Source organism: Ammodytes marinus (genome assembly GCF_949987685.1).
Source record: "Ammodytes marinus genome assembly, chromosome: 8".
In the NCBI taxonomy this organism is placed as follows: Eukaryota; Metazoa; Chordata; class Actinopteri; order Uranoscopiformes; family Ammodytidae; genus Ammodytes; species Ammodytes marinus.
Window position 1 is genome coordinate 18935549 of NC_137212.1, and position 10909 is coordinate 18946457.

Genomic DNA, 10909 nt, shown 5'->3' on the forward strand with positions numbered 1-10909 from the left:
TTTTGCCCCTGCATGTGTCCAATCCAAATGCCTGTTCAGCGGACCAAAACACTCAAATGGTCCTGGCATTTGCACCATTGCTTCTCTCTCTCTCTCACTCTCTCTCTGTGGTTTTCTTTCATCCTATGTTCTGTGGATAACACAGGCTAACAACTGTGCTTAAACTGCAGGGTATGAACCCGGATAAAGAGAAAGATGTTACTGCTCACGTAACTCCATCTTTCTTTTCTCCAGCTGGCAGTTTGGCATCTCCAAGCTCCCAATGACAGGGACTGCGTCAGAGCCCTTTGATGACCTGCACAGGATGTCCCGTGGAAAGAGCAGAGCGGGTGAACTGCGACAGATTGAGAGGTGAAGACATGTGAGACCATTAGAGGACCAGAAGAGAGAGTTGGTCAGTGAAATATGGAAGAGTGGGTTTATGTGTGTGTGTGTGTGTGTGTTGGGGGAGGGGGGGGGGGGGTGATTCATATGTCAGGATATGAGATGTCTCCAAGGCAACAGACGTTGAGCAGAAGCAGCTTGGCAGGAAGGTGAAAGCAGGGATAGCAACAATAAGAGAGGGGTAAAAATGGACCCTGTGACGTGCCAACCTATAATGACTGCAGTGAGTCAATGCAGACGGACACATACACACACACTGTAAGGGGAAAAAAGTGAGCAAACCTGGGGGCGCACTGGACTTCCCGCAGAGCTTTAGTGCAGCCTGAAGGCCTTTGTTTGTACGTCCCTGGCCACGAATCCTTTTTCCTCTCGTCTACCAGGAAGTCAATTGGACGTCAGCAGGAAAGACGTCAGTCCTGGATCGGAGTGACTACTTCAACTGCCCATACACAATTGTACAGCACTGGCAATGTGTAGGTACACCTAACTGTCAGGAAACACACTGTAGTGCAACTCTGTACTTTTGGGTTGGTAAGGGTTTCAGTGTTCGACAGACAGAGATACAGGTTCTGGCCCACTAAATGAGAGCAGAAAAAAAGGTTCTGGCCCACTAAATGAGAGCAGAAAAAAAGCATTACGCTTTTCTCAGCCTGTAATCTGTCCTCGTCTCAACGCTGTGGATTTTCGGTTGTGCACCAGCCTCATTATTTTGTAAAAGGGAATCTGTTAAGAGTGTGAGCACGGAGCGGTATGACATTCAAAATGTTATGCAGCAGAAATAGTTTTCATTAAAAATAATAACTTTCACACCTACTTTATATCTACTGTTTATATGTCGTAGCTGTTAGTATTCATCTTGTCTAATCACTTCAATTTCTGAAGCAAACTGCAGTCTCGAAACATTGATTAATTGATTAGAGGATGGTCATGGGCCAACAACTAGCAAGAGAGCTCAAACATTCACGCTTTACAACTTATTTTGAGGTTAAATTAAAGTTTATTTCAGAAATGGGGACATATAAGGAGATTTTAAAGTGCTGATAAAGAGAGTCACCGTGCACATCTGTGTGTTTTACTTTGTTCTGTATCATGGATTTTTCCATGTTGGACACAAAACAAACTTTTGGAATAATCAATAATAAAAGTATTGTCATCACCCCTAATGACATGTTCGGAGCAGTCTCAATTACAGAACTACTACGGGTTCAGATCTTTACAGCACTGAAACCTTTTAAAACATATTTTTGCTTGACAAGTGTCACAGGTTGCGATTTTAGGGTGCAGAGTGAGCTGTGCTGGCTTTAGATGGCAGACAAAGGACTGGGCGAGGGTTCCAATGTGTCTCTGCAATCTATATGGTAAGTGGCTCTTTCCACAGGTTGATTACATCAGACAATGGCAACGGCAAGACGTGTAATTATCTCCACTCTGAGGTGGAATAGCTGACATGGTCGACATACCAGGCTGAGGCTGTCCTGAAGCGTGTCCTCGACGCTATAGGTTGAACCAGGATGTCCAGGTTCACTTCCATCCACTGGTTGGAAGACGTCATGTATCATGTTTATCCTACTCTCTGGATCCGGTTTCACATGCTTATACATAACATACACATGTATAAACAGTCATGGATATATTTGCATATGCGTGGGCAAATATTATATGGATATTCACCTTTGTCGATTGTCTTGAAAGGTCCAGAGAGGCGTCAAACAAACAGAAAGTATTAGTGTAACATAATGCATCATGTATCCATACATAAATGCAAGTTAAATCCAACAGCTCATTTACCATAAAGCTCTGCCTGCCTGCTTTAGTCTGCCAGCTCCCAATTAGCGGTGACAAGAAAGGCAACTTGATCCAGAACAATCAAGCTCATATCATTTTCCATCCGAGTGAGGTAGAGACAGGAAGAGCTGATGCATCTTTCCACATAAAATGTATTTTATTCGACTGTTTGTAAAGCGTCTGTAGCCTACTAACTGCTAAATGTATAAATAATTTCCTATTGAGTCAATGCAGCGCCATTATTGTCTCCATCCAACTGATCTCCAATAAGCAGTAGCTGCTCCCCACGGCTTACACTGAACTTGAATTAAAACCAGGCAATCTGGACAAATAATGTGCCTTTTGTCCTGCAGATCAATCAAGTCAGTCTGGCCTTTCTTATTTTAGACAGACAGATGTATTTGTTGCCATAGCAAAGGTTCCCGGGAAAGAGTCAGTCAGTTTAAACCACATAATTGATATAGAAGAGGTTTAAACTCAGAGGGACAGAGAAAAAAAAGAGCTCAGAAAAAGTAAACAAACATATTTTAGAAAGTTGCTGTACATCGAATGAACCCACACAAAAAGACAGGTGCATGAATAACCTGTGCTTTCTGCTGGTGTAAAAAAAAAAAAAAAAAAAAAAAAAAAAACAGCTTAGTGTCACGTCTCCGACTTTTTTGATGTTGTGTCCTCGGTTGAAAGTCTGCTTATTAGAAAAAGTACACTTAGCCTACAGTTTTTTTTCCTGGTTAGACATCACACCCATAATGATATTACCGGTGGGTTGTGATGTATAACCAGTGTGGTTTCAAGTGTGTTCTACTGGGAAACGCACAGTTTTATCTTATTGGTCAGCTGCAGCAGTGTGCCGTCTATAAAGCGCATGGCAGGAGCTCCGGAGCGCAGCGCCGCAAAGCGCGCAGGTTTACCCGAGGAGAAAACCGACAGAGCAAGTGGACAAAGAGCAGCGAGTCCTTTCCTACAGTACTGTAAGTATATTATTGATACATCTCTGCTGATGTTTTCCCCTTGAGCTTCACAACATTAAGACATTAGATGTTGGATGTTGTGGGGGGAATAGACCGTGCGCAAATGAAAGCCTTCTAGCACCTGTTGAACTGCATATTCGTTTGCAACTTTCATAGAATATTTTTCTTCAACTCTTTTTTGTTGACAATCTTTTGTTAGGATATATTGATCTTGATATGAACATTCATATCCGCTGAATCCGTATACATTTTTATTTATTTTTTTACATCTCGACCTCATGTGTCTTGCTAAAACCATGAAGGAAATAATTAAATCAGTATTTTTAAATGCACAAATACGGGTTGTACTCATCGCAGAAGAGGAGAGAGGGCACACATTTCATGTCACATGTAGTGACATAATTTGTAAAATAAGACATGCAACTTAAAATTTTATTTCAAAATATCAAGATTGATATTCAGTATCTTTCCTGTTGTTAACGTGTTTGTATATGACTGTACATTTACACTACCAATCAGTGAAGCCTCTCTGCTGTTTAAAAACAAGTATGACTTTTATTTGTTATAAATATTGTAATATAGTTGAATCCTGGTTACTTTTATATTATTATTGTCTGTTCAGGGACTTCACTTTACTGCCTATTGAGACATGCTGGCTATTACTTCCCCTTTTTATAATCATAAACATTTGAAATGACCTGCAGTTTTTCAAAGAAAGCATTAGTATCTTTGTGAGAGATCTTCTTCTATAGCGTCAGTCAACCCCAAAGTTAAGCTAGGATTCAATATGCTGTAACTGCAATATTTTTTCTTTTTTAGTCATAATCCTTTAAACACTTAAACTGCTAATCAGAGCTCTAACACCAAGGTGTTATTTTTATCTCTGTTCCCTGTGGAGGAACCATCCTCTAATCATTTTACATCTCCCCCTGTGTGTTATTAATTGCAGACACACCTGACTGCATCATCTCCACACGCCCACACAGTCTGGTGGGATCATGTGGGTTCTGGATAAGATCCGCGGGTCAGTGGAGGCTGGCGTGCTGCGACAGGGGGAGAACGGAGACAAGAAAGGCGGCCCGTCGTACAGCAACGTCCTCACCCCCGACAAGATCCCAGACTTTTTCATTCCTCCGAAGCTGGTCAGCACCCCTCCGGACCTGGAGATTCCTAATGTAAAGCCCAAAGAAGGAGGATTGCAACCCTTGATTTCAGAGCAAACAATCGGCTGTGGGAAGAAGATCAGCAGCCCGAGAAGTCCTCGCCTGGTCGCAAAGATCGCAGGAGACACCAAGAACTTGCTGAGAGCAGCGAACCGTCACATCATACAGATCGAGAGTGCTGATGACATCGTGGCCGGAGACACCAATGCAGACCCCCAGTCACAGACAGCAATGTCCCTGCCTTACGTTCCCAAGACTCACACGCCCTATGGGTTTGCAACGTTGAAGGAAAGCCCCCACACTCGCCGCAAAGAGTCGCTGTTCCATTGCGAGCATACCAGTCCCATGACCTCACCAAACACTCAGAGGAAGACCCAGGGAAAAGGCAGCGACACGGGAAACCACCTGAATCCAGCTGACTGCAACACTTCTCACATGAATCCCTATCGATACTTCAGTGGTGGGGAAAGTGACACTTGCTCCTCTGCCGAGTCCTCTCCCTTCAGCTCTCCCCTACTCACCCGCTCTGCCTCCCTGCTCAAGATCTTCACCCACGAGACGCAGGCCAAAGTGGTGAAGGCCAAGCGGACGTTCGCTCGTCACAGCTCCCTCTCCACCGACGAGTGCAGCTCGGCTGAGCCCAGCCCCAATGTCCAGCGGCGGCTCCACGTGCCCTCCTTCTACTGCGGTGCCGGAGCGTCGGACCACGGGCTCCATCGGGAGCACACCATCAACCTGCACAATGGCGGAACGGTGAGGATCAGCGCTAACTATGACTCTGGCACCTCCCGTCTGCTCATTCGAGTCCTGGCAGCCGAGAGTCTTTACGACAAGCACTTTGATATCAAGAGCATCAACTGCTGCGTATCGGTCTACCTGAACCCGGGCAAGGTGCAGAAGCAAAGGAGCAACATCATCAAGAACAGCCGCAACCCGGTCTTCAACGAGGACTTCTTCTTTGATGCGATAAGTTCAGTGCAGGCCAAGAAGCTGTCGATGAAGATCAAGGTGGTGAACAAAGGCACCAGCCTCAAAAGGGACACACTGCTGGGGCAGCGAGAGATTCCTCTAACAAAGCTGATCCCAGGGCTTTAAAAGCCAAAGGAGCTGGTGGTCAAATGAGGCAAAAAGAACAAGGATTCTTATCATAACTTAAATTAGATGTTTGCACTTGTTTCCGTACAAATGCCTCTTTCTATTCCAATAGATGATTACAGAACATAAGGATGAAGGGAAGAGGAGGAGGAGGAGGAGGAGGAGAAAGGATGGGTTTCCATTAAGGAAAGAAAGGCTTTCTTCTGAGATCTTTAAAAAAAAACATTAAGCTCAGAAAATGAATTTCTTGATTCAGGTGAACTGATAAAGGATTTATGGTGGTTAAGGCTTGACTGGAGCCATCTCCCAAATGAATGCTCATTAAACCAAGCCAGGCTTGAATGCAACAGATTAATTTGACAGATGAAAGTTTTTTTTTTCTGGATGTATGGCCGAGCCAACTTCAACAGTCAGGTCTGGTCCAAAGGTTGGACAACAGCTGTGTATCAACCGGTCTCTATGTCCTTGCCTGCATTGTGTTCATCATGTGTATGTTTTTTACATTTTTATTATTGTAACGTGATACAAATCCACAGCAGCAAAGGATGTGATTGGACATCTGCTTCCCTGTGTGTGTGAAAGCAGCACAAAGCAGCACAAAGATGCTTTTGTCAATAAGTGCGAGCTTTGAAGCAGCACTACATCCATGTGCAAATGACCCTTTGATCCCACTTGCCATGGACCACTTCCTACAGGGGAGGGCGGGGGACAAACAGACCAGCCACAATAGCCACATTAACATACACATCAAAAATATAATAGAATAATGATGGGGTGAGCAATGCAAGAAAACACTGTCCTTTGGTTACATAATCGGATCATGTTAGTGTAATTAAGTTGTTATTCATAGAAACTAAAACCCCAGTAACGTGGATGTGCTGCACAATTGTCTGTAGTTTAGTAAAGGTAAAGTGACATTGAAATTAAATTTGCTCAGTGGAGTTTCCATGTAAACAAACAAAAGTTTAATGTTTAAATCCAGTATTTTTTTTGTTTTGTTTTTTTACCAAAATGCATTGTTTGAATCTTTGAGGTATAACACATTGAACAAGTGTATTTCTTCACAAAACTGCTTTTTAAATTTTTTTAAATAGTTTATTTCAGCATTTACCTGCTAGTGGCTGCCCTGTTAGAGCATTGCTATGTTTGTTGGTGCGTTACAGCCACCAGATGTCAATTATAAGGTTAGTGTGTAACCAGCATAAAGATGTGAATTTCAGCATGTGTACACAAAAAAATCTGAGCCCAGTTTCACTAACACTCACCGTAGCTACTTATTTAGAGTAAAGTTAAAAGTTAAAAAGTGTTATGGTGCAACATTTAGACATTAATTTTAAAACTAGAAACATCTTGATTGGAAACAGGTAGGAACAGTTTAGTGCCCTCAGATTATTTTGCTTATTTTATGAATATGTGCTTTTAAAACTCATGTAGCCTGTAGTAGACAGAAATGTATCCAGTGGGAGGTATCTTAGTTTTTGAAGTCTCTTTTCACTTTAACTCCATAAAAACTATCTCACTGAGTTAGAGAATGTGGACCTACATGGACAAACTTTTTGCAGGATATTTAAGAGAAAATCAGCAGTCTGTCACACATGCCTCATCTAGTGTGGGCAACTTTTTTATTACATCTTGTGTAACTAGGTACCAGTCTTTTGCCAAATAGCTTCACCAACAACCTCTCATTCAGAGCTGCTGGGAATACCTCTGTGTATAGGTTCTCGATACCAAGAACACAGGAGCACAGACGACTTTTTGTTGGTGACTCATGAAACATGAAAGGTCTTCTGGAGATTTCTAATTTCTTTCCACTCTGCTTTAGGCATAATTCCCTCAGGAAACAAAGGTCTTGGAGGAAAGCATTCTACAATGTGGCAGCGACAAAGCATCTAACTACTGATTTAGCCAATCTTCGGGTTATTTTGAGAGCAGTGGGACAAAAGAAAAGAAAAAAGAAACCAAGGTTATTAAAAGTCCAATTTAAAAAACCCGTCTGTCTGATTTATCAGAATTTAACCATTGTCAATTTATGCAACGAGGCTTGTGCCCCAGTCACAGTATTGGAGGGGAGGGGGGAATACAGTACTTGTTACATGTAACTGAATCACATGTTTTGTATGAGAAGAGCAGAGCACTGGTGTCACAATGCAGAGTACAAGTTGCATTGCATGGATATTTATTAAGTGAAATAGGCTACTGTTGATTGCATGATATGCGTGAAGTTTTACTAAACCCCAAAGCCTTACTACATGTGTGCTTGTGCGTGTAAGAGAGACAAAGAGAGAGGGATGAGAGAAACAGAAACAGTGTTGGTGTTTTGATTAGCATTACATTTTGTCCAAAGTTGTTAATTTTCTATGTACTACATGTAGTATTTTGTAAAATACACTTGAATGGTTTGAGATGACCCTAAACATGTGCTGGATTTTACTGTATATAACAACATATGTACTAGTTTCTACAATTCTCAATGAAATGCCAATTATGCACTGGCAAGTCAGAAACACTGACGGGAGGCATTTGAATTACTGTTTGATTAACCCTTAATGAAGCACAATGGAGGAAGGGACAATGTTAAGTTTTTTGACATGAACAGCAGCCCCTCTCTTCTTTCTGCGTACACTGCTGTCCATCTGAGGAATTAGAAGAAATTGCATGTGATTGCAGCCTCGAGTGCTCAGCGAGAGGAGAGCATCTACAAACAGAAAAAGGAGTCAGAGACATCAGAGTGGGGCACATTACTGAGGTGTCTCACACACTTCCCCAAAGCTTTAGTTTAATTCTGTGAGGATTACTCCCACCCATGGTGTTTGTAGCTCACTAGTAGCATGACTATTGTTATGCTCTATAAAATACATTGCCACAGCTGGTTGTAATGGTGTTTAAGTCAGTGATCTGCTGTAATCCGTTACATACTTGTGTGCAAACATACATGGCCTCCTCGTAGAGTCATTATATCTTCTACTCCAACATCCTAAATTGTACCCTGTTGTAACCCTTTCTGGAGGTTTTCGTCTCGCATGAGTCAGACTAACGTACTTCAGTAGTGTACTAAATTTCAGTGGTTTCGTATTGTCTAGTTATGGGTGGCCTTGTGCTCTGATTCTAGATGAGGAGACGCTGACGATACAAATGTTTATAATTGTTCACCCAAAATCTGGGTGATTTGATCGTCCTATTTTTTTTATATAACTAATTGCTTTGAGTGTTTTTGTGTGGCTTATCTCTCATTAGAATTGAAACACACAGAGAAAAACAATAGACAGTCATCTAACTCACATCTGATGTTCAGGCTGTTATGTATTCAGACAACTGTGGCCTTGACACAGATTTATATTCTGCAATTCTATAATTGTGAAAAGTTGTGCCTGGATAAAACAAACTAATTTATCAGGAAACATATCTGAAGAAATATGAATTATTCCCTGAAAGAAACAGTGTTACTCAAATGTTGTTATGCTCTTAGCTCCATGGCAGGTAATATCACGATATAAAATAAATTGTGGCTTTTCACTTTCTTTCTGAGATAAGTGTGTGTTTGTGTGTGTGTATACAGTATATACTCTATATATTTTTATATATATAGTTTTGGCAGTGATTGCACAATTTTGAAAATAGTAACATCATTTAGATTTTTTTCAGCTAGAGCTGTTGACCCGCGACCTGACTCCAGATAAGCAATTGAAAATGTCAGGGCCTGTGTGTGTGAGAGTCTGAGAGTGAGGGTTGTCAGCTGGATGTTGTATTTCATTTACAGCAATTTTAAATTACTAAAGTACCATTTTTAAGTACTGTAAATATGCTGAATAATCTTTAAAGTCTTCCTGTATTGACAGGTTCTCATTGAAAAAACTGAAACTGGAAAGCCAGATTTTACTGGATACTCACATCTTTCATTTGTTTTTGATTTAGACCAACGATTTAATCTTGTTTCCATGGGCTGTTGCTGTTGTGTGTCTGGCCTGTGCAGATACATGCCTTTTTGCTGTGATGCTACAACCACTGACAGCTGTTCTCCGGTTTCATGTTGTATTGACTGGTGTGAAATACTTAAATTAAAGTTATAAAACATTTATCTTACTGTTGTCATTGACTTACAATTCATTGGTGCACTAATGTGACATATTTTTTCAGTTAAGCTGGAACTCACCAGCAAGAATATAAAATAATAACTGGTGGTTTACACTGACTGAGAGGTTCTGAAATTAATGTCTGGGCTGCTTACCAATAGGTAATACATGGTTTGAGGCCAAAAGCAATTGGCCTCGGCCCTTTTATTGGAAACTGTTTAACAAATACGACAAAAAAGAATGATCCTAATCGGGAAATATTGGGATGATATTACTGGGACCAATACATCCAATGTAAAATTAGATGAGATATTAATTCCAATATGACATTAGTTTTTTTATTTAAAAAATATTATGTTATCCTTTTTAATTAAGAGAAATAAAAATAACATAAACAAGTGATTTATGGTTTTATGGATTGTACATGTGAGAATGTTGAAATGAGTTTTGTTGGAAGACATCCATGGACGAAATAAATATAAATCAATCAATCAATCAATGTTTTTGTATAATGCCACTGAGAAGCTCATCAGATGATTGCCACTGGCAAGCATCACTACCCTGGAAAACAAGACACTGTGCAGGGAATTGGAATTTTTTTTATTTTGAAACTGCATACAGACACACATTATTAAACATGAAAAAAAAATTGTGGTAGCACACAATAAAAGAGAAACGATAAGTGATCGCAAGAGAAATTATAACAAGAAAATTATTAGACAAACAAAGACTGACTTCCTGGCATCCACAGAGGGTGCAAATTCATTCATTGAGAGCAAATGAAGTGATTGTATTGCAACTACTAAAAACATTTTTTTAAATCAATAACCATCTGTATTTGTTCCTAAACTTAGGTTCTAAGGAACTATGTCAGAGGTAACCTTTTACATTTTGCAACTTAAATTCCCCCTGCTGAACTCCAGTCCTTACTGATAACTAAACCTGATACCAAAAACTAGTCTCTAGGTTTGTAAATTTGTTTGCGTATCACACTGCCCCTTCCATGCAGCATCTGACGGAGTCCTGGGAGAGTGAAATAGGAGTAGAAATTTCAGAAGATGCTAAGTGTCTTTGCAGCATACATTCTTGCTCGATCAACTCAAGGCACCAATTCATTCAATATAAGGTTGTACATCGGTTCTACTATTCACGTGTCAAATTACATTCATTCTATCCCTCCTCCCCCCCCCCCCCTCTTTGCATGAGGAGCAAGCACTCTGATGGAACCCCGGCTCATATGTTTTGGTTCTGTCCCAGACTCCACAATTTCTGGTCAAGCGTCTTTTGTTGTTATTCAGATGTCTATGGCCACATCCTCCATCCCAATCCAACCATTCTAGGCTAATCACAACAACTAGAGAGTTTTTAGTTTGTGCGAAAGCATTGTCAATCAAGGTTTGGAATAAGGAGATAGCATAGCTCCCTGCTTTGATGTGTGGCT

The 10909-nt window shown here is 40.9% G+C and overlaps 1 protein-coding gene across 1 annotated transcript; it reads left to right on the forward strand.

Moving 5' to 3' along the window:
• Nucleotides 1-3041: 3041 nt before the first annotated feature.
• On the forward strand, nucleotides 3042-5398 carry LOC307254249 (C2 calcium-dependent domain-containing protein 4C; the record flags this gene model as incomplete). Its single annotated transcript, XM_080032548.1, has 2 exons — nucleotides 3042-3140; nucleotides 4090-5398. Exon 2 carries the CDS (start codon nucleotides 4139-4141, stop codon nucleotides 5396-5398), a length of 1260 nt encoding a protein of 419 aa, XP_079888674.1. The 5' UTR covers nucleotides 3042-3140; nucleotides 4090-4138.
• Between the last annotated feature and the right edge of the window lie 5511 nt (nucleotides 5399-10909).